The sequence below is a fragment of the Dasypus novemcinctus genome, chromosome 3 (assembly GCF_030445035.2).
Source record: "Dasypus novemcinctus isolate mDasNov1 chromosome 3, mDasNov1.1.hap2, whole genome shotgun sequence".
NCBI lineage: Eukaryota > Metazoa > Chordata > Mammalia > Cingulata > Dasypodidae > Dasypus > Dasypus novemcinctus.
This window is the reverse complement of record NC_080675.1, coordinates 35011240-35038497: the sequence shown is the minus strand read 5'-3', so window position 1 is coordinate 35038497 and position 27258 is coordinate 35011240. Positions and strand designations below refer to the sequence as shown.

Here is a 27258-nt window from a genome sequence, read left to right as displayed (position 1 = left end):
GGTACCCCAGCACACCCTTCCCAATCTCTACCCGTTCTGGGGGGGGGGGGGCTCTCCCTGACCCGAGCAGCTCTTGCTTCTTGGCCCCTAATGTCAGAGGAGTCACAGGACCTGGGGTGTGACCTCTGGCAAGTCAGGATCTCTGAACCCCGTTTCCTCCATCTGTAAAATGGGACTTAGCCCTTTATGGGGTGATTGTGAGGAATTAATGAACATGAAAGCACTTTGCAGAAGATATGTGCGAAGGGTCATTATTGTTATTCCATTGTCTTAGCTCCGATTCCCACTTTCTTGTTGGGGACATAGCTCTCTTAGGGAATCCGGTCTGGAAGACAATCCAGGAAAGCTTCCCCCATCCCCACATACCTTCTGGGTTTTTACAAAGCCTCTTTCCTCTGCTTCTCACATAGAAGCAGTATACTGTATAAAGAGCAGTCTGCCTACCAGCTGCATACTAGCTGTGTTATCTTGGGCCTCGATTTTCTCTTCTGTAAAATGAGAAGAGCAATAGCACCTACCACATAGGGTTGCTAAGAGGCTAAATGAGCTAGCAACATAAAGTCCTGAATATAGTTGCTGCTGCTATGATTATTATGATCATCCGGTGCCTGCTCTGCCCTGCCTCCCACACCTCCAGGCCCAGCTCCCATCGTCCTCCTGGCTGGGGGCTCCCAGGTAGAGGGCACTCACCGACTCATTGGCCTGTAGTGTCTGCGTGGCTTTGACAGCCGCTGCCCGCCGGCTCCGCTCGCGCCCCTCTTCCTGCTCCCCTTTCTCCTGGGTTTCTGGCACTTCCTCCTCCCCCTCCTTCCTGGGCTCCTTCGCCTCCCTCTTGGGCTCCTGTCTCTCTTCACTTGGGGACTCTCTTTTGGAAGGAGGTCCTCTTGGGAACTTCTGGGAATTCTAAGGAGGAGAAGAACGAAGGTAATGAGTCTTGAACCCAGGCAGGCTGCTGTACCACCATGCACCAATGCAGCCCCCTGTCATTCCCCGCTAGCCCTGCTCCCCGGGCCCAGCCCAGTGCAGCCTCCTGTGCTGCTGCTCTGTCAAGGCTCACCGCCCTCCCAGGGCAGGTGGCCTGCGATGAAAGACAGAAGCCAGGGCCCAGGGAGCCGTCAGGAGGAGTCGGAGCACTGGAGATGGAGCCAGGGGCTGGGGGGAGCAGGCTACCCTGTCCTCCTGGACAGACTGGCAAGAGACACAGCCTTGGCTGGGGTGGCTGGCGGAGCCTGGCAGGCGCCTTGAGCTTCACTTCCAAACTATCTTTGTAATGCTTTTTGTCTCTTCCCCCAACCTTCCCATCTGTAAAATGGAGACCAAACCACTCCCTGCCCGTTCGGGGGGGGGGGGGGACTCTCCCTGACCTGAGCAGCTCTTGCTGCTCACAGAGTGTGGACTTGTAACCCCAAGATGACGTTAGTGGTCCCATGGCCGCAGAACAAAATGCCACTCCTTTTTCAATTCTCTCCCCATTCTCCTGATTACACAAGGTCTCAGGTCAGTGCTGCTGTGTCTCTTACACTTCTCTGGACTTGATAATCTCTCTCTCGAACAAAGAAAGGCCAGGCCCCAGGAGAGGCTTAGCAGGTGACAGTATCTAGCTAGAATTTAATAACACTGTTTGGCTTTCAAATGTATTTATTTTTACCAGTACCTACTATTTAAGGCAAGCAATACTCACTTCCTACTTATGATCATAATACAGTGCTTCCTTTTTATTCAAGTAAAAAATGGGTTAATTCTAAAAATATACTAAGTAATAGTACAAGTGGCATATGCCTGTCAAAAACAGTAATGGTAACCTCTTATGTTTTTTAATGTAACATTCTGTGGGATCTATTAACTTTAGTAAAAATAAATAAAAATTTTAAAAAGAGTAAAAAATAAAAATAAATGAAGTATTTTTCCTGGTGCAAAAAATAAATAAATAAATAAAAGCTGTTAATTAGCCACCTGAAAAAAATAAAACAAAACCGTAATGGTGATTCAATGTAGGATGCAGATATGGCAAAAGTCAAAAGGTGAGCAAAGGATGACTAAAGTTAGGAAACAGTGCCAGAGGGCTGCTATGAGGGGACAATAGGTTTCTGTTGGTGCGTACGCTGTGAGAAAATTCCCCTATGTCCTGCATCAACACAATATATTATTACTGTGACACTGGCAGTAGAGAGAGGGAGCCGGAAAGTCCAGGGACAGTGCCCAGGACCTCAGGGACACTGCCTCCTTCCTTCTGCCCTTTACCGACTCCTGGAGAGCTTGGCCCCAGGCTCCCTGCTCAGGCCTGGCCCCAGACCCAGCACAGGCTCTGGCAGCTGGGGCGGGGCAGGGAGTCACCTTAATGTCCACCTCAACCTCCTCTTGGGCTGACTTCTCATCGCTTATATCCACATCCCCGAAGGTTAGAGTCCCGTTGCGGCCAATTTTCACTTGCTTCTTGTAGGTGTAGTAGAACTCCACGCACTGGGCCACCGTCTTGGTCTGGATCTGGTTTGAAGCCAAAACTGGGGTCAGAGCACCCTGCTTCTGCTCCCCTGCCTCAGGACACTCCAGCCTTTCTCTTCCCCGCATGCTGCCCCCCGCCCCGGCCCCCCTGCTGAACCTTGGGCCAAAAAGCAAACCCAGAGTATCTCGGAAAACGCAAGCCTTTCTCCAACGCCTGCTCTGCAACAAGCCACTTACAGTCATCAGTGAACTGACCAGTGCTGCAGCACACTCCCAAAAAAGCTAGAAAGGACCACACAGGCACCCCTGGGGAAATGTGAGTATGAACTGCTCTTCAGATGATGTGGTTGTATCAGTTTAAATTTCTTGGATGTGATGATGGTATTGTGGTTTTGTTCTTAGAAGACACATGCTGACATCTTTTAGGGTAGTGTCACAATGTCTATAATTGACTTTAATGATTAACCAAAAGAAAAAGGGCACAGGTGTATGTGTGCATGTGTGTGTATATGTATAGATATAAACAGAGAAAGCAAAGGCAGCAAATGTTAACGATTTGGTAGATCTAAGTGAAGGGTAGATGGGTATTGACTGTACTATTATTTCAGTTGTTCTTTGAGTCTCAACTTTTTCAAAATAAAAAGTTAAGGGGGGAGCACAAGTCTGTCACCACCCCCTCCATGCCCACCAGAGGCTAACACCACAGCGAATGTCCCTTTTTCCGGATCCTCCCCTCAGTGTACAGATACAGCCAAGTCTCTCCTCTCAGGAGGAAACCTTGCCACCTGCTCCCATTGAGCTGGTCCTGCCTGTTGGTATATCTGGCACTGACCCCCACCCACCACAAAAAGTGGGGAGGGGAGTTTGAGCACCATCTACACTCAAAGCTAGCTCCAATCTGGCAAAACAAATACCCGTTACCAACCCGGTCAAACAATTTTTTTCTATTCCAGTGAGCCATGACTGACAAGTGAGGACAGAGAAATGTCTAGTTGTCCTATGAGGAGGTAGGGAGAGGAAATGAAGGGAAACTAACAAGAGATCCCTGGAAAACCTGAAGGGAAGGCAGCAGGCCTGAGTCTCGCTCCTAACACTGCCAGTACATGGTTGTACATCTTTCCAATTTCCATTTCTTCATGTAAATAGTAAATGAGGTGAGACAAGATGACTCCATGGGCCTCCCAAACTCTGAAATTCTAGCCCTCCCATTTCACAAATCCATTTGGCCACGGGGTTGTTTTTGGACTACTTCCCCATGCCCAGAGGCTGTTTTCTCTGGCCGCCCTGCCCCCACTCCTAGACTGGTCAGCCTGCACTGGGAGCCGGGAGCACCTGTCCAGAGAGCCCAGGGGTCAGGAAGGGTCCTCTGGGCTTGAGGAAACAGACACATCTCATCTCACAGGAGTGGCCAAGTCACAGACGCATTAATTATATCTGTTTACGCTTTTACTAGCAATCCTCTCTGATCGTTTGACTGACATTAGAGAAGCCTCAGTGAATGTCAGAGACATATCCTTCCCACAATATTGCCTCATCAGTGGTAGAACATTACTAAAACACAGCAAATAACTGTCCTCACAGCGAGGCCCCGGGAGAGGGAATCCATCAACAGTCTGTCCAGTCCCTGCCCTGGCACAATCTACAATCTAAGGGGCCCCCAGCAGTTCATACACATTCCCCACAGGGCAGATGTTGTGAGACAGGCCTGGAAAGATGTCGATTCCCTGGATTAGCAAATACACTCTACTCTCCCAAAAGAATATGGGGAGAAGATGGGATAAATTTAGGAAACTCGGCTTATATAGCTGAGCCACCAGAAGGAAGTCCTGGGTCTGACAGGAAGTGGGCAGAGGACCCCCAGGTCAGTTACAAAGGCACTTGCTGGCTTTCTCATCCCCGCAGCCTCGGGTGATGGCCTTGGAAGTGCTCCAGGCACCTGGGAATGACTCCCCTCTGCCTGCAGCCCTCCTTGCCATCTTGCCCTGCCTGCCTGGTTTAAGTTTGATGGCACCAGGTCTGATGCTCACTCAGGCCTCCCTCTGGTTCTGAGGCCGCAGAGCATGGGAGGGGACTTAGAATCAAGGGGGAAAGGGTCCCATCCTTCTTCCTTCTTGTATTGCTTAGAAAGTTGTCTCTGAGGGTGCTCAGAGGCACTGACCTAACTCTGCTATTTAAGAGGGCCTGGCAGGGAATCCACTGGCAGACGGAGTGCCAAAGTCACACCAGCAGCCCCTGTCCCGCGTGTGCCCTGAAACAGAGCCCCAGCTCACCAGCTTCTGCACCAGAAAGAAATCCTTCTTGTAGATGGCAATGCCCTTGTTGAACAGCTTCCTCTCAGCCATCTTCCACTGGTCGGAGCCTGCGGGGCAAAGAGGGAGCCAGGGGGAATGAGGCGGGCAGGACTGTGGGGGCAATTTTGACCAGCATAGAAGCCTCTGAGGGAAGCAGCCATTCAGAGCTGGACCAGCACCCCACTTCTGGGGGTTGCTAGCCACGTCACTAGCCACGTCGCTAAGGCAGAGCCTCACTCTCTTCACTCATGACATGGGGACTAATAACAGAACCCACCTCCCCACTTGCGGTAGTGACTAGATGAGACAGTGCGTGCGAAACGCCAGGTGCTCTGCCTGCCGCAGAGGAAATGGAGCAGGTGACAGGGATCGATACCAGCGGCTGTCGACTAACTTAGTCAGTGTCCCTCTTAACAACAGGACGTGGGGCTCCAGGGGCCATCTAAGTGCCAGGCACCCAATGCCAATGTGGATGGCACTCCCTGGGTTCCTGTCCCGTGTACCCGTGTCCTGGGCTTTTTTTTTGCAGGGATAGGCTCCCACCTGTCCATCCCCTTCCCCTCCCCGTCCAGGGCACAGGAAGCTGAAGAATTAGCCCAGCTCTGATGCCAGTTCCCTCACCCTGGCTCTCCGCTTACCACCCCCACCCCAGCCGCTGCTGCCTGTGACTCAGCACAGATCAGGGCCCCAATGATGCTGGAGACCCCTCAAGGCCCCAAGCCCCAGCCCACCCCCGTCAGGCTCACCTGTGTAGTGATAAGTTGCTAGTGGGTGGTTGTGGGGCCGAAGGGGCTTCTTCAGTAGCAGCTTATTCAGCGTTTCCTGCAGGGGAAGGGATAGGAAGGTCAGAGTCCTGGCAGGGGTCTCGGGAGGGGTGAGCACCCCAGGCTGTGGGCAAGATTCAGAATGGGGGGGACTTACTTTTACCCCCATTGCTGCTGAGGGATAAGAGGCCTGGCAGGATTAAGAGGTCATGGGGGACGGGGCTGCTCTGGACCCAGGCTATGGGGCCTCTTAAGAGGGAGCACCTGGCCAAAAAGGCAAGCAGCCTTTTGCTAACAGCCTGAACGAGGGCTGGCTGGGGATGCTCTGCTCCAGAATCAGGGACTGGGGTGGATGTGCGGGCCCCATGCAGCAAAGTCTGGCATTTGGAAGTAGGGCTTCCTCAGGCTGAGCCCCTACAATCTCCTCCTTGGTCAGTTCCTCCCACCGCCCTCAAACCAGCACGCCAGCAGGCCTGGCTCCCAGGCATCGGACAAGGATCCATGCCAGCCTCCTTGGCCAGGGGTGTCATCTCACCAGGATGTCTCCCCTGGACTCGTGCAGACAGTGCAGGGCCAGCTCCTGGTTGGTGCCAGCTCCAGGGAAAATGCTGGAGCAGGCAGCTGTCATCAGGTCTTCCACTGGATGCACGGGAGGAGGAGAGGAAACCACTTTCAGAGTTAGGCCTGGAGCCGCGGCACCCGTTCACCCTCCAGCCCAGTTTGCTTGCTCACTCCCACCTCACCTTGCCGCTGCTTCTCCCGGCTGCTCTCTAGGTCCTCCCACGGCTGCCACACCAAGTCAGCCTTGTGGGGGTCTGCAGCTGCCAGCGCACGGTCCCTCAGCGAGGGGATTTCGGCTTGGAACCTAGAGCCCACGTTGATCCGCCTGCAGGGGTGGAAGGGGCATAGGGGAGAGGCCTCACCTCGTAGGGACAGGGAGCCCGACCTTTTCTCTGGGGGTGGGGTGCAGGGGCAATCAGCAGAGGCTGGGCACAGGCAAGGCCCCACCTTGGCTTCCGGGGATGGGGTGGGATAGGGGGCTTTGCCACCAGGAAGGCAAGGGACAGGTTGGAAGGGGGAGGAGACACTCCAGGATTATAGACAGGGACAGCCTCTTGGACTGCCCTTCTGACTCTCTTCAAAGGCAATTCAAGCTGAGCTGCTCCTTCGCTTTCCGGGCAACTTCAGGTGGGGACAGTAGAGCTCAGCACAGAAGCAGAAGCCCAGAGAGGCTGGTAAGCAGCTCTGTGGGCCCCACAGAGCCCTCTCTCACGAGGCCCACTTGCATGCATGGGACCCCACCTGGCCACCCTCAACCATGGGCCTGCGGGAAGGCAGCACTTACGGCTCGATGCTGACTGGGGTGGCTTCCCCCATCACAGAGAGGACGGGCGGAGTCACTTCGGCGCTGTCTATGGGACAAAGAGCAGGTTAGTAAGCAGCACCCCCCTCCCTTCAGCAAAGCACCCCTGCCCTAGGATTCTGCTCTATATGCCGAGAACAAAGGCGAGGACTCACACATCACACAGGTTTGTGCTAGAAATCAGGCACCCTGGGGCAGGCCCTGCAGGCATGAGGACTCAAGCACTTGACTAAATATTTGGGTGTCTCAATTTTTTCTCCTGCCAAAAAAGGGGTTATTAATACCTATCTCCTAAGGATACTGTGAAGACTGCAGGAAATAATGCACTCAATACACACACGTGTTACTGTCACTACAACTAGTGCCAACATTATGTCCCCACCACGGAGTGCCCTCGTTGCAAAACTACCTCCAACACAAAACTAAGGGTGTTCTAGGAAGAGGCTTAAACTTTGGACACACTAGGGAGATGGTGAAGGGGGCCACTGTTTTATAGTTATCTTATTGCTTCCCTTCTTGAGTCTCTGCCTTGGTTTCTCCAGAACTAATCTTAATGCCCCAAGATCAAGGCAATCCCTTCCTTGAAAACAAAAAACAAAAACAAAAACAAAAAACACAGAACTCTGCTCACTCCTTTTCTGGGATGTGAGATAAAGCCAGAAATCCTCAGCTCAGCATTCCCCGCTCCCCAGCTCTCCTCCACCTCTCCCTCCACCGCCCTGCAGCCTAGTGGATCACTTACCTCCTGCCTCCTCAGTCCCCCCTGCACAGGCAACCACTTCCCTGCCTTTGCACCAGTCACCTCCTCTGCCTAGCACACCCTGCTGCCCGGGGTGGCTCCACCTCCTCCTGAATCTTTTCCTCACCACCCCAGGCAAGAAGCTTCTGCATAAGGAGCCTACCTTCCACTTCGTGCACTGCCTGCAAATCACACACTGCTCCAAACTCCCAGACTCCCAGACTTTCACGTCCACCTACTAACAAAGTCGACCTACTAACGACCCTGTACTCTCTCTGGACAGGCCATACATTCTCGCATACATTCTTGGAGTGCTCACAGCACCCAGTTTTCCACACAGGTGCTCGACAAATACTTGTGGATGGACTGACCTCTCCTTGGTTGCCAGTCTGGTCTCTACAGTGACTTCTCCCTGCACAACCCAGGCAAGGGGGAAGCTGCACATGGAAGTGGGAGGGCTGGAAGGGCCAGGAGGACCAGGAAGCCGGCCAGCGCAGGGTGAACCATTTCTCACCCACAGGCACTAGGGGGCACCAGAGAGCTATGTCGTGTGGCAGGTCAGGGTCATAGGTTAATCAGGTGATAACTGCCTCTCCGTGGTCGACTCCCACTTAATCCTCCCCACTACCCTAAGAAATGGGATTATTCCATTTTGCAGAGGAAATGGTTCCCCTCTTGGAGGAGGCAACACTTCTTATTAGCATTCAGTCACCAAGGCCAATCCAATCTTTCCAAAATGTCTGCTCTAAGCGCCCACCCAGGAGACAGGATCTACCACAGAACGTTAAGAGCAAACGAGACATACCAGGCATCACGCTGCTACCTGATGCGTGTTCATGTATCTGACCCGCACCACAACCCTATGAAGCAGGCATCAGGTTGAACCACAGGAATCTGTTTGTGGACCCCAAAATGGGTGAACACGGGCAATTCCATGTGGGTCAACCAGCTACTAATAGCCTCGCTTTAGTAATGAGGACACTGAGGCCCAGAAGAGTGGAAATGACTCGCACAAGGGGATGTAACAGTAAATGGTAGAACTGGGATGTTCTTGAACCAGGATACCCCCTTCTCCCTCTCTGAGGAGGGGCCCCTTCTCCCACAGCATTCCAGCTCAATCCCCATCAGCTCCAAAGCGGGGTCTCCTCCTCCCCACATTCCCCTGCCCCATGGCCGCTGAGGGGGTCACTCACTGGACCGGAGCAGCGTACGATGGGCACTCTTTGGCGTGATGGGAGGTGGGGCCGGGATGCTGCTAGTTGACATGATGGCGTTGAAGTAAAGGCCAGAGCCTTCCCGCACGGGGCTGAGGATGGGGGGTGGCGTGTAGGGGGGCAACTCAAAGCTCCGCTCAGAGGGGTGGTCGGCAAGGCGCACAGGGGAGCGCAGGTGGCTCTGGTATGGGGTGATGTTGGAGTAGACGGGTGGGGCGATGAAAGTGCCGGCCTTGGTGGGGATGATGAGGGGCTCAGGCCGAGGCCGCTGCTTTGGTTTCCGCACGGAAGCCTCCCCCTCTACCTTGACGTTCACGTCCTCAGCCTGGAGAAAGAAAGATGGCTCAGCCTCCTGCGTATGTCGTGTGAAAACTGAAGTCCTGACCACTGCTTGCCTACCCTCCACACCCATCCAAAGCAAGCCTGAAAAAGGAAGCATGTCAAAAGGCCCTTATTGTCTTTTTCTGTAAAGGGTCGTACAAGGTCTCTGTTGCATATTCTTCTTCTTCTTTTAAATAATCTTTTAAAAAATGTAAAAACCATTCTGAGCTCTGGATTTGGACATAAGCCATAGTTTCCGAGCCCTGATGTAAGGTTTGCTATAGGAGCAGTAGAGTGCTGTCGTTATGGGCCCAGGCTCTGGGCTGGACTTTTCACCTCTTTTACTTACCTTCTCAGAAGCCTTGTTTCTAACATGGGTATACTAAGTGCCTATCCTACCAGGGTGGTTGTGAAGATTAAATAAATCGCTACATGGAAATCACTGAGAACAGTACCTGATGCATAGCAATTACTCAATAAATATCAATTATTATCACTACTTAAGTGCATTAGATGGAAACCTCTACCATGTGCCGAGACCTGAGCTGGGACAACAAAATGGACAGGGCAGCCCCTGTCCTCACAGAACTTTTGTTCTCATAGTATTAGTCCTACTCTGAGAGGCCAGTCCACTCATGCTGTCCAAGGTTGGCCCTTCTGGCTTACACGTCTCCCTGCGTGATACACCTCATGGGCTGGAATACAAAAAAGGCGGCAGGTCTCTAAGGGAACAAAGGCCTCTTCCTTGCTCCATCCCGATCCTCCCACATAGTCAGAGGGTAGAGCCCTACAGGGTGAGCAGCATCCAGGCCACCTTTCTGGTGCACAACCTGTCAACCCGTGAGGCTGGCATGTAGACTGAGTGTGTCTGGGAACACCAGGCTCTCTCCTAGGCGCGAAGCCCCTCTAAACTTTCTGGCTGAGGGCCCTGACTACCCGTGAGGCCTTGGCCACGTACTTTTTTTTTTCCTCCCCCCTTCCCCGCCCCTGCTCCCAAGTTGTCGGCTATGTCCATTCACTGTGTGCTGTGTCCGCTTGTGTCAGCAGCACCCAGAATCTGTGTCTCGTTTTGTTGTGTCATCTTGCTGCATCAGCTTTCCATGTGTGTTGCCACCCTGGGCAGGCTGCACTTTTTTTTTTCGTGCTGGATGGCTCTCCTTACAGGGCACACTCCTTGCATGTGAGGCTCACCTACACGGGGGACACCCCTGCGTGGCACGGCACTCCTTACACACATCAGCACTGCGCGTGGGCCGGCTCATCACACGGGTCAGGAGGCCCTGGGTTTGAACCTTGGACCTCCTAAGTGGTAGGTGGATGCCCTATCCGTTGGGCCAAATCCGCTTCCCTGTACTTTTACCCATCTGGGCTCTCATTTTTCTTCTACAAACTAAGAAGAAATGAAGTGGACCATAGGGGAATGATATGACTGCACAGAAAGAATGCAGTGGAACCAAAGGCCCCAAACATGCTAGACAAGAAATCTAAAATAAATTCAGCTACTGTAATAATCTGTGTTTTTATCCTAAGGGCAATGGATTTAAACTATTCTGAATATGTGACAATATGAATGGATGTTTATTTGTTACTGAGACTGAGGTTAGATTACAAAAGAGTTCTTATGTATTTACTGCAGATATAACCCGAAGTATTTGTGGATGAAATGACATGATGCTTGGGATTTGCTTCAAAATAATAGAGTGGCAAGTAAAGATGAAGAAGACTGGCTGTATTCTGATAACTATTTGAAGAGTAAGAGGCTCAATACACTATTCTGTCTACTTTTGTGCATGATTAAAAATATCTATAATACAAGGAATAATAAATAAATAAACTAACAACAAAAAATAAACCTGCCCAAGAAGGATGGTGTAGTGAAAGTACTCGCAGGTAGGGACTCAGGAGAGCCAAATTCCAGGGCTAGCTCTGCCATTACTTGGCTGTTTGACCTCAAGTAAGTCTCCTGGCCTTTTCTGGATCTGTTTCCTCATCTATAAAATGGGGGTGCTGAGCTGTGTAGTTGCTAAAACTCTTTCCAGCTCACTCTCAGGACAAAGTACCTAGGCCTCTGGCCTCCAGAACACACTTTCCCTCAGAGAACAAAACCCCAGAGAGCAGACACTGTGCTGCTCATGATAAATCTTGGCACTCATCTTCCTGTTATGGAGGATAGGTAGGCAGGCCAGCCCTCAAGCTGAGAATAACTAGAGAAGCTAGACTAGATATTGGAGAAAAGAAAAAAAGACATTTCTGAACTTATCAGAGAGCAAATAAATTGGTAAAGTTTTAAAGAGCCAAAATCCAAGAAAAGAAGGAAAGTCAAGGAGGCGAGCCTGGCATTTGGAACTGTGTTTTCCCTAGAGACAACTGCTGACACTGAAAGAGGCAACTGAGAAGCTGAGAAACTGGAGCAGAGCTTCTGACAAATTCAAGGAGCTAGAAGAATAAAAACTGGAGTTTAGGGATTGCCAAAGGAGAACCTGGTAAAACCCCCAGGCTTTAAACTGGGACTCCAAAGGTCTATCCCCTCAGAACAAAGATGAATCAGAATAAAATAGTCGCATGGAATGAAGCCCAACTTCAAATGATCGTATTTTCCGATTGTTAGTGTCCCTTCCTACCTGTCAGAAGCAAGATAAATCCTCTCTGGAAGAGGAGAACATATACAGAAACTTTACCTCAATTTTTCATATATAATGTCTGACTCCCAACATAAAATAACCAGATACAGAAGAAATCAAGATGTGATTTTCAAAAAAGGGAAATATCAGGTAACAGAAACAGAGTCACAGGAGATCCCATAAATGGAGTTATCAGTCACAATTTTAAGAAAATTATGTTTAATTTATTTAATAAAATAAAAGGCAAGGTTGAGAATTTCATCAAAGAACTAGAAACTCTAAAAATGAACCAAAGGGAAATTTTATAATGGAAAACTACAATAACTAAAAATAAGATCTTAATAAAGGAGTTTAACAGAAGATTAGACACAGCTAAAAAGAGAATCAGTGAACTGAAATATAGGTCACATTTTTTTTACAAAAAGAATAGAAAACATAAAAAAGTGCAAGACAGACATAAAATAGAGGATATGGTAAAAAGGTCTAATGGCTAGCAAATGTGTACCTGGAGTGCCAGAAGAAGAGGAAAGAGAAAATGAGGAAGAAATATTGAAGAAACACTACAAATTCCAAAGAGCATATATATAAAACCATATTTAGTTAAAACATAGCAAAATTGCTCAAACTCAAAGATAAAGAAGAAAATCTTAAAAGTAGCATGATAGAAATACTTTACATTCAAAGTATTCTCCTTTACAATCAAAGGAGCAGCAGCACAGCTTACAGTGATTTTTCAACATTGTAAGAACAAGACAATAAGATCTTTAAAGTGCCAAAAGAGAACAAATAACTGCCAACCTAGAATTCTCTACCCAGCAAAATCGTCCTTCAAAAATGAATGTGAAAATCAAAGACTAATAAATGTCATCACTAGTAGACTCACACTAAAGGAAATACTAAAGGGTGTTCTTCAAGCAGCATATAAATGACCCGAAATGGAAACTTGGAAGTGTACAAAGAAATGAAAAGCAACAAAAAGGCTAACTACTGGAGTAAATAAAAAATGAATATCAGCAGAACAAAACAATATATAATGTTCTGTGGAAGTTAAAATATAGAGAGAGTGAAAATGTGTGCCAATAATTCTAGAAGTTGGAGGTTGGGGATAGGTGGGAAATAGAGTTAATATTTCCTGAGAGGGAAGCAATGTGGCTCAAGCAATTGGGCTCCCATCTACCATCTAGGAGGTCCAGGGTTTGATATCCAGAGCCTCCAAGTGAAGGCACGCTGTCCCATGTGGCAAGTTGGCCCACGCAGAGTGCCACCCAGCACAGGAGTGCCAGCCAATGCGGAGAACTGATGCAGCAAGATAACACAACAAAAAGAGACACAGAAGAAAGACTATAAGAGACTCAGCAAATCAGGGAGCTGAGGTGGTACAATGATTGCCTCTCTCCTACTCCAGAAGGTCCCAGAATACAAGCAGACACAGAAGAACACACAGTGAATGGACACAGAGAGCAGACAATGGAGGGGGGAGAAATAAATAAATAAATCTTTTGGGGAAAAAAAAAAACTTCATAAGAACTGCATTTTCTTTGAGAAGGTAAAAATATTAAATTATATTGGATTTCAACAAGTCATGGATTTATGTTTTAATCTCTAGCAACCCTTCTCAAGCAAAGAATTAAGCCTGAATGTTATAAGGAATTAATTGTACATAATGAGTTTTCTCTTTTATGCATATAAAACAGTACTAGCTATGTACCAGTCTTTGGAGAATTGAGAAAATAGTCACTCAAATCACTTTTTTATAGGGCTGAATTCTTTTGTAGAAGGGCTGCTGGATAATCACTAAATAATAAATGACTGTATAAAAGTTAATAGTCCTGCCATCGCCCACTGGGTGGACTGGGGGAGAGTGTAAATTACAATGCAAACCACTATCCATGTGGTGCAGCAGTGCTCCAAAATGTATTCACCAAATGCAATGAATGTGCCATGATGATGAAAGAGGTTGTTGATGGGGGAGGAGTGGGATGAGGGGGGGTAGGGAGTATATGGGGACCTCATATTTTTTTAATGTAACATTTAAAAAAATAAAGAAGGGAAAAGATATATATATGTTTCATTAAAAAAAGTTAATAGAGAGAGGAAGTAGAGTAACAAACACAAATAATCCAAAAGGGTAGAGGGAGAAAAAAGGAACAAAAAGAGGCAGGATGGGATAAACAGAAAGCAAACAGGAGATGACAGATTTAAACTCAAGTATATCAGTAATTACATTAAATGTATATGTACCAATGTGCTAATTAAAAGAATGGGGAACAGATGTGGCTCGAGTATTTGAACACCTACTTCCCAGGTTCGGTTCCCAGTGCCTCTCAAAAAGAAAAAACAAACAACAAGCAAACAAATGAAAAAAACCAATTCAGGGAAGCCGATGTGGCTCAATGGTTGAGCACCAGTTTCCCACATATGAGGTCCTGGTTCAATACCTCAAAAGAAAAAAAAAAGATTTGTTAGACTGGATAATAATAAACCCCAATTATATGCCACTTGACACATGCACTTTAAATAGGATACAGAAAAGTTGAAAGTAAATGGATGGAAAAAAACACACCCTGAAAATGGTAACCAATAGAAAGGTGGCATAATTATAGTAGTATCACACAAAGTAGACTTCAAAAGGCAAAAAGATTATGAGAAATAAAAAGAAACAATTCACAGTGTCTAATCCAGTTCTAAATAAGTATGCACCTAATAATATAGCCTCAAAATAAGTAAAACAAACATTGGCACAACTAAAAGAAGAGATAGACAAAACCTCAGTACTGAAAGACAACTAACATCTCTACATCCCAGTGTGTAACACAAGATCTAACCCATATTAGGGATGGAAGGAGAACCACCCTCCTAGATTTTCCCATAGTCCAGCTTCAAAAATTAAACTGTCTCATTGTCTCCCCAGAAGTACATTTCTCCTGATGTTTGTTTTGGGAAATATAAACAGAATTCCTACAGGTTCACTGAAACCCTCCTACTCTGCCAGATTCTCCTTTTTCCATGGGGTCCTATGTCCCCAGGATCACTCAGGTACTAAAGGTGATTAGATGCACAACTTCTCATACCTGAGCTGGGGCATCAGTCCCAGGGATACGGGTTGAACGCCTCCTGGTGACGATGACTGATGGCTTATGCTCAGCAGCGTTCTGCTCAGGACCCTTCCCATCCTCATCAATATATCCAGCCTGAACCGCCTCAGCTGGATCCACAGTCCGCACAGGCACAGACACAGGGATGATAAGAGGTACCATCCCACTACTGTCCTCTCGTGCTCGCTTGGGAACTAAGGAAGGCTCAGAAAACTCCACCCCACACTTGGTTGAGGCCAATACACTTTTCCGCTTCTCCTCAGAGCCACTGGCATCCTAGAGAAGAGAGGAGTGGGGTGGAGGTGAGGTTTAGCAAATTGGTCTAGGACACCTACCCCCATGTAATCCAAGGACTCAGGTACCCACAAAGGTTCCCACTGGTCTTTAACAATCTGGCCCTTCCCTAACAACCTTTTTTTCCCCACCACATTCCCGAACTCTCCATAACCATTCTGCCAGGCCCACCCCCTTCTGGCCTGGAGCAGAGGTCCCCAGATGGACATCTCACAAGTGAGCTTATAGATGTGGTTTTGTTGGGCCTGGCACATCAAATAGTATGTAAATATTCAAAACACATCTCTGTAGTAAAAAATTAAATGAAGAACCTATGGCAAGATGAAGGATGGTGGGCTTTTTATCTGTTCCCCCATGGGCAACTGGCTAGAGTGAAATCTGATTGTCTCCAAGGACAGGGAAAATTCTGCAGCCTCTTACATATCAGCCTGGCCCTATAGACACAGGATTGAGACCTCTGGTAAGGAAGGAGAAAACACTGGCTTTGGAGCCAGATACACTAGGCTTCCATCCCAAATATGAAATTTGAGCTTCAGCTACAAAATGGGGATAAAAGCCAGTACCCTTTTTCATAGGATGTGGTAATTACTTATTCAAGTACAAAACAATTCCTAGCACAACACAGGTGCTCAAATTCTGTTTTTTACTTCCTCCCCATGGTCTGTCTTCTCTTTTTTAAAAATCAACTTTATTGAAGTATAATTTACACATGACAAAACTTACCTATTTTTAATTACAATTCAATGCATTTTGACAAATGTAATCAATCACCCATGAAACCACCACCATGTTCTTGTCTTTTAACATGTTGGGTCTGGAAATGGCTTCCCCTCACCTTACTCTCAATCCTTCAAGGCTGATATGAAGGAACCAACCCACAATGTTATATAGCAATTTCCTGCCTGCTGACTCTTCATGAGTATAAAACCCTCAGCTTCCCTTCAGATTTGAGTGCTCTTGGGTAGGGGTTCTTTGCATGCAGAGTTCAGAACTCCCTGAAATATATGGGTTCATTTCCAGTTCATTTTTTCCCTCTGAATTGAAAAGAGCACAAGAAACAAAAACTTGCCCTTCTCTGTCCTCAGACACTGCTCACCCAGCCCCCTACCAGGTCAGCCCCCATCCTCAGACATGCTCACCCAGCCCCCTACCAGGTCAGCCCCCACCCCATGGCACTCTCACCTTTGCATTCTGCAGTGAGGCCAGCTCCACTGCCTTCTGGGCCAGGGTCAGCAAATTGGCCTCCTGGGATACCCGGCGCCTCCGTCGTGTGCTCTGGATCACCCCACCCCGTAGCACCTGCCCACAGTCCCCCGGGCCCACTGCCCGCATGGCCCCTTCGGGGCCCATAATGGGAGCCTCCCGCTCCCGACCATTGGGCGCCAGTGTCTCCCCATCAGGCAGTAGCTCCAGTGGGAATCCCAGGGCTTCAGGATGGGGCTGCCCCAGGGGGCCGGGAGGGGGCTGCTGAGGCCAGTTATGTAGGAAAAGGTTGCTGGTGGGCTCCTGCCCAGGTTGGGTGCCAGCCCCATCCAGGGTGGTAGAAGGCAGGACGCCCTCCTTAGAGAGGCGGCGGGAGCGGCGGGGAAAGGCAATCTGGGCCTGAGGTAGCACGGGCTGCGGGGCTGACTCCTGCAGGAGGGCCTTGCGCAGTTCAGGGTTCATATCAGGATTCGGGGGGAAGGGGTAGGGGGCCATGCTGTGGTGAGCCAGGTGGGATTGCCCCAGGGGCCCAGCTGGCTGCAGGCCAAAGTCCTGGGGTGGCTGGGAGGGTGGCTGGTGCATGGGGTAAAACTTATCAAAGACCTGCATCTGGGGTAGTGCTGCCGGCTGCGGCTGCTTCTGCGGGGGGAAAGTAGCGACAGGGTTGGGGAGGGGTGGGCCCTGCCGGAAGACTTGCCGGTTCACCTGGTGGCCAAAAGCCAGCTGGAAGGGTTGCAGGGGCAGTGTCTGATTTGGGGGCTTCTTGGCTGTATGAAAGGAGTTCAGGGGAGCCTGTGGCTGCCCTACCTCCAGCTGTACTTTCTGTGACACCGGCCGCACTGCATTCCCGTAGCGGTCCAGCTGCGGGCCACCCCCTTTCTCCCGCTTCAGTGCCTCAGGATGGTGATAGTAGGTGGAAACCCCTACACCAGGATGGGGGCTCCCCTTAGGTCCACTGTAGAGGGGCAGGCCGTGGCAGTTCCAGGTGGAGTGGGGGGGAGGCTGGCCTGGCTGCTGTTGCCAGCCACTGTCACTGACGCCCGCACCCCCTCCACGCTCTGGGCCCCGCCCTGGAGCCATCACGGAGTTGGGCCACTTGACCGGGCCCACCTGCTGGGACAACATGGCGGCCGTGGTCCGCTCAGGCCCATAGACCACAGAGTTCAGCAGGGCCAGGCTGTTGGGAGGGGGCAGTTCCACAGGCTGGGAGGTGGGGGCGCCCCCTACCGGACCCTCGTGCCCAAAGTAGGACTCCTCCTTTACTCTGGAGGACTGTGGAGGGGCCAGGGGCTGCTGTGGGGCCTGCAGGGGCGGGGGCTGCTCCTTGGGAGCTGGCTCCTGGACCTCAAAGAAGAGGCAACGCTTCCGCTTGTTCTGAGCCTTGGGCTGGGCCTGGAGGTTCATGGTGTAGCCAAGTGGGTCCCAGCAGTAAGACCTGCTTCACCAGTTGCCCATCCCCTGGGGAAAGGTCCTGCTGGAAGCCCGGCCCTCGCTCAGGGGCCGGTGAGGGGAGCAGGGGCAGGAGCCGAGGAAGATGTTAGGCAGTGCAGACGGGCACGAAAAAGAACTGCTGGCTCTTCCCTCCTCTTTGTGGAGAGGCTCTCAGGCTCCGTCTACTCTTCCCAGGTCATGATGCTCCACCGGTCCTGCAGCCTGCAGAGAAAAAGAAGAGTGGCAAGAGTGTCATCACAGACTCCCGGGACACCCCGGATGTCAGCACAAGTGTGAGGAAGGGGCCTGCACCTCGTGTCCCAGGGATGGGCCCCGGGTCACAGAGCAGCACTGGTGAGGCAGGAGCGGGGTCCTGAGAGCTGCCAGAATCAGTAGCATCTCCCAAGGGGCTCTGTGCCTCTCCCCTTGTCCCACCACCTCGCACTCCTGCTGCATTTGCTTGTACAATCTTTGTGCTACACAAAAGCATCTGTCCAGGAGGCAGTCGGGGTAACAGGCCATGGTGGACTCTTCTTGTCCTAACCCCAGCTCCACCCACTGGGCAGCCAGGCCTGGTCCCCTTCTGGCCATGCAGGAGCCTCCCCACTGGACCCAGAAGGCTCCTGATGCAGCCAATGCCTCCTCCCATGCTCCAAGCACCTCTTGGACACAGCAAGTGGAGAAGACAGTCATTCCCAACATGAGCACCCTTCCAAGGTGGCCCCGGGGCCTGGAGCCTCATCCAGCCCCTGTAGAGTCAGTCCAGAGCCCTAAGGCGAGCCTCAGCAGTCTTCTAGCACCACCAAGCCTTGGAGGTGAGACCCCCAGGTGGCCGGATGGGTGCAATCTCAGCCCCACCCCTGGGAGGAGCTGCTGGGTGGGGCCAGGCAGCCAGAGTCTTCCCCAAACCACCACAGAACCTGTTTTGCAGCCTTGGCTGGCTGGAGGCAGGATCCAGCTCTGCAGCTGGGCAGCGGCCTCCATCCTCCACGGCCAAAGAGCCCTGACGTCCCCCGAGCAAAGGAACAGTTTAACTAGGATATAGGGATCGCAGATGGCCAGAACTTAGGTCCAGAAGGTTTCTCCATGATATGGCATGACTAAAGTGCTCAGTTTTTCTCTGATTTTGTTTTCTAACTTGATTTAAAAGGGGAGGGGGGTGCTTTATCGTGTCACACAAAGACCTGTATTTTACAATTTTCATAACTGCTTGCATGTATTTTTTAAGAGGTCTTCTCATCTCAGAGAGAGAATTTCTTTTCTTCCTGGGACGTCGGTGAGGTGAGAGCTACGTGGCCCACCTCTTCTCCACACTAAGATTCTGGTCCTGGGTCCGTGAGGGGTCAGGGTAGGAAGTGGGGGGTGGGGGGAAATGGAGGGAAGGGGAAGAGAGCTCAGACAGCTGTGGGAGTGGAGCGTGGGATAGATCTGCAGGTCCAGGCTGACCTCGGACCCTGCACGCGCCAGGTTACTGCTCGTGGCCCCAGGAATTCCCAGGAAAGCAGCCCGAGCAGCAGCGGATGTGGCCAGCAGCCTCTGGAGGAGGGCAGGGCAGGGAGATTCTCTGTACAAAGCCCCCAGGAGAGCCGCAATGCCTCTCCCCCTCCCCCAAGCAGGCCCGCCCCTCCCCAAGGGTGGGGGCGCTCCCTCTGACACCCCTCCGAAGGCTCCAGGGCGGGGGACAGCCCCTTCCCAAAGGTGGGGGCGCTCCCTCTGACGCCCCTCCGAAGGCTCCGGGGCGGGGACTGCCCCGAGGGAGGCCGGGTGCTATCGCTCCTCCGCACTCTTCCTCGGCTTCCAGCCCTTCCAGGGAGCACCGCTGGTGACTCAGGCGCCCTCCCTTATCTTTCACTTTCACCCAGCACCAGAAGGGGAGGAACTTCCTCCTGGATTTCCTTCCTCAGCTCTCCTCAGAGTGAGTGAGAAGGAGCCCTTCCCGGCTGGCACCCACTGTGTCTTCGTATATTGAAGCTGAGGAAGCAGGAAAGCTGCAGACAAGGAGGGCATCCAAGCCACCCCGAGCCCACGGGGAGGATTTTACCAAGGGCCATACAGCAAACAACCTGCTGAACAAACCTCTTTCTTGCTTCCTTGAAAGCTGACCCAATTCTGAGCACAGACCCAAAAACCGACTGAAAAATAGCCCCGGGGGTGACGTGGGGCTGCAGGGTGGAGGGCTGCAGGAGCCCGGCTCTCCGCCAAGCACACCCGGCTAGAAGTGCTGTCCACAGACAGAGGAAGGAAGAACGTGTGTGAGGGGAGGGCTGGGCCCGGCAAGCCCACATGCCTCCAGGGGGCTGGAGGCCCCTACGCATTCAAACACGCTTGTGCCTCCACTCCCCAACCGAGTACACAGACACCCCTCGTGCCCCTCCCCCATCACAGTCCTGTCGCCGCCATGTGAGCCACAACACAGGCTCGGGGCCTGAAGGAAAGGAAGGCCCACGTGGCCCGCGGGGCTGGGTGCACGTGCAAGCCCGCGCCTGATGGAGAGCAGCAAGCACAGGCAGGGCAGGCTTTACACACCGCGGTTCAGAGTGGGGGGAGCTGGGGGTGGGGTCTGCAACGGGAGCTCCCGGGCCGATTCGCTCCTGCCCACTGAAACGGGAGAGGCCAGACACGGGCAGAATGGCCCTAGACCCGCACCCGCTGCGTGGGAAGTGGACAGTGCACATCTTCGCTCAGGAACTCCACAGTAGGCTCCAGAAGCTGGCCAGGGGCCTACTTAGAGATCAAGGGGACCGATATGGGGGAGGTGGAATGCCCCAGAAGCTTCCTACCGCAGAGGCCTTCCTTGTCACCCCCACTGGAGGACCAAGAATGCCAGGGGCACGGGCACCCAGGTCTGGAACCCTTGGCAGGGAATGACCATTGTCTGAGGGATGGGGAGAGGAGTGGAAGATGTCAGGGAACCAGGGCAGAATGCGGGGAGGGGACACACCCAGGCAGCAGGACACTAACAGAAATGGTGCTAATATAATAACAGTGCACTTAGGCCAGACATGTGCACTCATTCCCACAACTGCCTTCTAAGGCAGCCTAACATTTTACCCTCCATTTCACAGGTGAGCTAGCTGAGGCTCAGGGAGCTAAGTAACTCATCAAAGGGCACACTTGAGAATGTTGCAGAGGCAGGACTTGAGCCCACCTGTCTGACTTCAATATCAAGCTCTTATTCCTTATCCCCAAACCATGCCACTGAGCCAAGTCCCTCTCCACACACCTTGCTTCCACAGCACACGCCCCACCTCTCAGAGAACGCATGCCATGGGCAAGCGTTTTCTGGACACTGATATCTTTCCTTTCTGCCACCAGGAAGCCCCTCACCCCTGTCTGAATTCTGGCAGGTAAACCTCTGCCATTCTCCAAATTACACCTAAACCCCTCAGTCCTGCAGGAAGGGCGGGAGGGAGGGAAAGGGGCCTCACCACAGAGGGACCAACAGGTATGTGAGGTCCACCTGCAGGGACGCCTGATACAAGACACTTCCTCTTTCACTGGCCACTTCTGCCCTGCCCCGGAGCCTGGACTCTCCAGTCAGGCATCCCCGCCCAGGCTCAGCTCTGGGAGCTGCTGTGGGGCTTCAGCTCTCAGGGCCCTCTGGTGCCTAGCCTGCAATTCTGGGCAGGGCTGAGCCACTTCCTCCCATTTCTTCTATCCCAATTCCACTTCTCACCCTGCAACTTCTGTCCCTCAGGTAAAGCCGGCCCAGCATCCCTCACGACCGGGAAGAGGAAGGAAGCCACCTTTTCCGAAGGCTGCCGACCTATGGGCCAAGCCCGAGGTTGCGGGGAAGAGGATGTAAGGAGGAACTCCTGCAGGCAGTTCACCCTGGGACCAGCTGCAGGGCCTCTGACAACGGATGCCAGAACCTGCAAAAGGAAACCCACAGTCGCCGCGTGGGGCCCCAGACACAGCAACCTGCTCTGTCAGTCTGTTCAACTGTCTATCCCAGTTCGATCACTCTTCCCTTCCTCCAGGGTCCTCACCACTGCACCCAATCCCTGACCAGATCCACAGATATCCCCTGGGCCTAGCACAAGGCAAGAGAGTGATCTCAGTGGCCTGGGCCCTATGAGGCTTTCCGGAAGATCTGTGGCGAGAAGCACTTTCTCTCTACGGAAGAAAGGAATGAACACCAAGAAAACAGCACAGAGCCCACATACGTATTTCGCAAGTGCCGGGAAGGCCAAACACAGCACTGACGGTGACACCATGCTCCAGAGGCCAGAGACGGCAGCTGGAACACACACCACTCCCCTTGTGCCAACCAGCAGCCCAGATGCATGCCCAATACTGGAGGCTGACCCCAGGAGAGTCCAGTGAGCCTTTACCACTGGGCCACAGGGCCAGGCCCATGGCCACTGAGGGACCAGGGCCCTTCACCAGGCCACTTGAGGCATTCAAAGCCCTCACCTGAGAGGCAAGACTACTGCCCTCGGCCTGGTCCCAGTGGCCTCAGGGGCTCAGTGCTAACCTGGGGGTGAGAGCCAACTGGAGGATCCCCTGGCCCTTGGAGGTTAATGCACCAAGCTCCTGCTTTCACAACCTGAGACACCCCAGACCCCACAAGCTCAGCACTAGGAAGAGGGAGAGTCAGAGGTCAGGCATCTCCCACCCAAGGGCAATAAAGAACTAGACATGGCAGCCCACAGGGCCCTGAGCACCAAACAGGCTCTTAGCAGAAAGTCTCTATATTCCTTACCCAACCCACAAGTCCCTTCAGACTTTGGCTCCTGGCACCTCTCCCAACACTCCATGCTTCAGCCATACATTCAGGGCCTCCAATGTGCTGTTGCTGCTTTGCTTCCGGGTCTTTGACCAGGTCACAGCCTCTGCCTCGGACATGTTCCCACCATTTTCTTCTGGCAAGTCCTACTCATCCTGCAGGTCTCAGATACTGACTCCTCTGGGAAGCCTTGCCTGGCCCCAAGGCTGAGCCACGAGCTGCACTACAAGTTCACGGCCCGATGAACCCCACCACCATGCTCAGCACACTGGATTCCAGGTGTCTATTTCCTCGTCCCCAGCACAGCTTGCAGACCACTGTAGTTAGGCACTTGGCCTGGAGCTCATTCAAGGCAGCACCGGTGGCTTAGTGGGTCAGGGTTATACCTGGCAGAGGCAGTGCTCATGATATCTCCACCCTGGGCTCCTGCCGGGCCCTAACTTCCAGCCTCCCTGCCTGATGCAGATCAGATGTCCCTATGATGCTGAGATGAAGCCACATGAGCCCTCCCAACCTCAGCCCTTCAGTGGCCCCAGGCCGTAACCAACTAAACTGTGGCATGAATCCTTCTCCAGTTGCTGGCCCACCAGCCACTGGCCCCTTGATGGTCCCTTGACTGCCACTTGCTGCCCCACACCATTAGCCCTGTCGTTGCTCCACTTTTCCTCCAACAAGGCTTCCCACACCTGCCTAGACCATGGCTGGGGACATGAGTCTGTGAGTCTGTTTCCTCTGTGCCCTGCAAGGCTGGGCTGAGCCTCGGGACACCAAGTTCTGGCAAGGAGGCCAGGGGGCCATGATAGGGGCAAAGGATGGCCCAGCTGGGCCCCCAGCCCAGTTCACATCCTGAAAAGCTCTTTCTCAGATACTCTGGGATGCTTGGCTGCAGCCAGACTGGACAAGTGGCCTGGCACTGCTCTCCTGGGCCAGCAAGGGTTGCCCAGGTCCTAGACAAACCTCTCTGGACAAGGAGCAGCAGTGCTGGATGCCCACTACTACACCCAGGCTAGAGTTCCCCATTTCTCCAAGCCACTAGACACGCAAGTATTGTTCTCAAGGGGTTTGCAAACCAATAAGGAAGGAGGTACAGATGCAACACAGATGTGGACCTTCCTTCCACAAGTGACACCTCCCCAGGGGCGTGGGGGGGGGGCAAACACCCGATGATCTACCCATTCCCAATCCAGAGACTCCTCCAAACCATCACTTCTCTGCCTGAAATGCAGAGCCCATAGGCCAGTGAGTCACAAGTCCCAGGGATCCCGGCCAGCTTGGAAGGCTTGCCAGGGTTCGAGCTGGCTGCAGTTTGAGCTTTGACCATAAAAATGCCAACACTGAGATGCTTTTAAAGAGGTATGTGTGAGAAAGGAATTCTTTGCCTTATGAGGTACTCTCAAGGCTCCATCCAGGCTTCTACCTTTATCTCCTCTCTCCCTCCCCACCCCACCAACACTCCCAGGATGCCCATAGGAAGCCTGGATAACAAGGTCCATTTTACAGGGAGGAAACTGAAGCAGAGAAAAAACACAGGGTCATCGGCAAGGTGTGGCAAGGATCAGCTTCTGTCCATGCTGGGGGACTAGCTGCCTCTCCTCCTAGGCAAGGGCTACAGAGGGTCTCAGGCAGCCCAAGGAATCTCCTCCAACAGGCCTCGGGAGTCCCAGGGGGTAAGGTGGAAGCTAGCAGGCTTAGGCTCTCTCCACGAGAGATGCAGCAAACATCCCGGTGGCCAGATCCTCAAATGACTGAACCTCTGGGGTGGGCCTCCTGGGAACTGGAAGGTCCCTTGATTTCCTCACAGCTCTCCCTTTGCCCTACGCAGCTTGCACCACTCGAGGCTGCTCCAGCCCCTCCCGCCTCTTCTCCAAGGGCCTGGATTCCTGGCAGGCCTAGGGCAAGGCGCTCTGGATTCTCTGCCCAAGTGCCCTAGTGCCAGACTCCACCCTGGACCCAGACACGGAAGAGGCCATTCACCGGAGCCACCCTACACTTGACCTTGCCCTACCTATTCCCCACCCCCACACGACCCGCTGCAGCCCTGCAGGTCTGCCCGCTGTCCCTTCACCCACTCAACAGTCATCTGCAGCAAGTTAATTTCTGGAGAGACACAGGAGACAAGGCGCAGTCCTTACTCTCACAGAGCTCCCTATCTAGTGGTGGAAAAAAGACAAACCCAAATTAATTACAATGCAACTTGTGGATTGTACAGGAGCTAGAGATATGCACATGGAACAGGTGATCCCAGGGAGAGCTCCCTGAGTTTAAGCTTTCACTGACGCTCTACCTGAAAACCCTGGCCCCACTCTGACAATCTGCTTCCTTTAAGGCCCACTCCTTCAAGCAGCCTTTCTCATTGATTCTGAATCTTTGTGCTCTTGCTCAGTGTTGACCACTACCCAATAATGCTTCATTTCCCTTGTTTCTGCACCAGCGTCCCAGGACCTGGAGACAGTGTGGCCCAATGGAAAGGGCAGTGGGCTGGTTATCTGATAATTAGGTATGTGGTCCAGGAGCTGCCACTCACTGGTCCTTGCCTTTAAGGAACTTAAGAATCCAGGGGGGGAAGAGAGTTAGACCTGTGTCCAAGCTTTAGAATAAGCTGCCATCACAAGAAATAGTAGCCATCAGAACCATCTCCATGCCAAGCATATGAGTGTTAAACAACCACTATTATTTTCTATCTAAGAAATGAAGAAAAGGGGAGCTCTGGAAAGAAACTTGTCCCAGGTCACAAAGCTCATGAGCGTGAAGCCAGGATTCGAACCCAAACCTTCCAAACTCCAAACTAGGTCTCTCTCTATTACACTCTGTTGCCCATCTATGTGAGCAGGGGTTCTCAAGCTTTAGGGTGTACAGAAAGACACCCTGAGAGACTGGTTCATAGGTGGGGGGATGGAGAATCAGCTTTATAAGCACCCAGGTAGTACTGAGGCACTGGAGCAGGGGAAGGGCCTGGTACAGTTTTGCAGGACCCACTGCTCACACTCTTCAAATGATGCTGTGTGCCAGAATGTGCTGCTGAGGACAGCGGTCCCATGGAGCCCTGAGACTTTGCTCTCAGCATGCCCTCTGATTGATCTGGTTGTTACAGCATCTGAGGACCACCTTAGTTTACAGGCACTGTGCTAAGTGCATTCCAGGCAACATCTCATTGAACCTTCACTCTTCTTTGCCTCATTTTATAGGCCAGGAATAGTGCACTATATATATTTAACACAAAATTAAGTCAGTAATGGAGGACTAGAGGGACCAAAAAAAGACATAAAACTTACAGAAAACAAATAGCAAAATGGCAGATGTAAAGCCTACCTTATAAATAATTACTTTAAATGTAAATGGGTAAACTCTCCAGTCAAAAAGCAGAGACTGGAAGAATGGATAAAACACAATCCAACTATATGCCGTCTAGAAGAGATATATTTTAGATTCAGGGACATAAACAGATTCAAAGTAAAAGGGGAAGAAGATGTTCCATGCCCATAATAACTAAAAGAGAGCTGGACTGGCTAATCTCATAAAAAACAAACCATAAGACAAAGAAGGGCAATTTATAAAAATCAAAGAGTCAACCCATCAGGAAGATATGAAAATTATGGATATCTATGCACCTATAAGAGGCCCAAAATACATGAAGAAAAACTCCCTTCAGAACTGAAGGGCAAAATGGACAATTCAACAATTGTTGGGAACTTCAACATTGTACTTTCAATAACGGACACAACAACACAGAAGATCAGTAAGGAAATTGAAGACTTGTACAATACTATAAACTAACTAGACCTAAGAAACATCTATAGAACACTCCACCCAACAACAGCAGAATACTCATTCTGCTCAAGTACACACAAATCATTCTCCAAGAGAGATCATATTAGGCAATAAAACAAGGCTCAATACATTTTAAATGAGTGAAATGATACAAAGTATGTTCTCTGACCAAAATGGAATGAAATTAGAAATGAGTAACATAAGGAAATTTACAGGCCAGGAAATGAAGGTTACAAGTTAGTAATTTGCCAAGTTCTCCCAGCTCAAAAAGGCCACTCCCTCCTTACCAGTCCATGTTCTCCACACCTTTTGTAGAGGGCTGGACAGTCATGGATCTCAGACTACTGGGAACTTTGGAGCAGTCCCTCTCCCAACCCCCCACTAGACACACACTAAACTTGACCATAGCTTGCCTAGAATCAAAACAGCTGGTGGAGGGAAAGCCTTTGGAGTTATAACAGTTTGTCATGCAGCTCTGCTTCTCCCTGGGAAAATGGCCATAGGCAAATATTTCCACTCCCCTGGCCAGTCTGCGGAACATCCAAAAGGCAGATCCTTCCCCAAAGAAGGGAGCTAGCATTTATACAGCACCTCCCATGCCAGGAACTTTACAAACACTACTCTAAGCTTACAAACTTCCTGGTAGAGGGATCTTGTTGTCCCCATTCTACAGAAGGAAACAAGGTTCTACCTTTAAGGTGACAGAAACAAGATTCAAATCCTTGTCAGTCTTCAAAGCCCCTGCTCTTTCTTTCACTCTCCCCTCAAAATGCCAAATCTACACTTGTTCTGGGCCTTGGAAAGAATACTACACATGAGAGCCCATAAACCCCGTCACGGACCCTCCCTTTTCCAAGGTTCCCTTCCAGAGCTGCTGCTTTTCCTGGGGGCATTTCCAAGGAGAACAGAGTATGTGACACTCCCCCCACCCCACCCAAGAAATAATCCCAGCCCTGATAAGCCAGGCCAGGACATCTGTAAAA

At 51.3% G+C, this 27258-nt stretch overlaps 1 protein-coding gene and 1 long non-coding RNA gene across 3 annotated transcripts in view; one reads left to right on the top strand and one right to left on the bottom strand.

The window, feature by feature from the left end:
* The window catches only part of MIDEAS (mitotic deacetylase associated SANT domain protein), a 72326-nt gene that overhangs the window by 5345 nt on the left and 39723 nt on the right, over positions 1-27258 (bottom strand). For both annotated transcript variants that reach the window (XM_004455123.4, XM_004455122.5), the window contains exons 2-11: positions 16327-18000; positions 14827-15126; positions 8793-9138; positions 6843-6909; positions 6241-6383; positions 6033-6136; positions 5480-5555; positions 4713-4801; positions 2335-2484; positions 691-903 (exon numbers count right to left, since the gene is read on the bottom strand). In XM_004455123.4, coding sequence (XP_004455180.1) covers positions 691-903; positions 2335-2484; positions 4713-4801; positions 5480-5555; positions 6033-6136; positions 6241-6383; positions 6843-6909; positions 8793-9138; positions 14827-15126; positions 16327-17751 — 2913 coding nt within the window. In that variant the 5' untranslated portion in view covers positions 17752-18000. The remainder of the gene's footprint in view (positions 1-690; positions 904-2334; positions 2485-4712; positions 4802-5479; positions 5556-6032; positions 6137-6240; positions 6384-6842; positions 6910-8792; positions 9139-14826; positions 15127-16326; positions 18001-27258) is intronic.
* Positions 17997-18902, top strand: LOC131277901 (uncharacterized). Its single transcript, XR_009184939.1, has 2 exons — positions 17997-18071; positions 18349-18902. It is a non-coding gene; the product is annotated as an uncharacterized lncRNA (long non-coding RNA).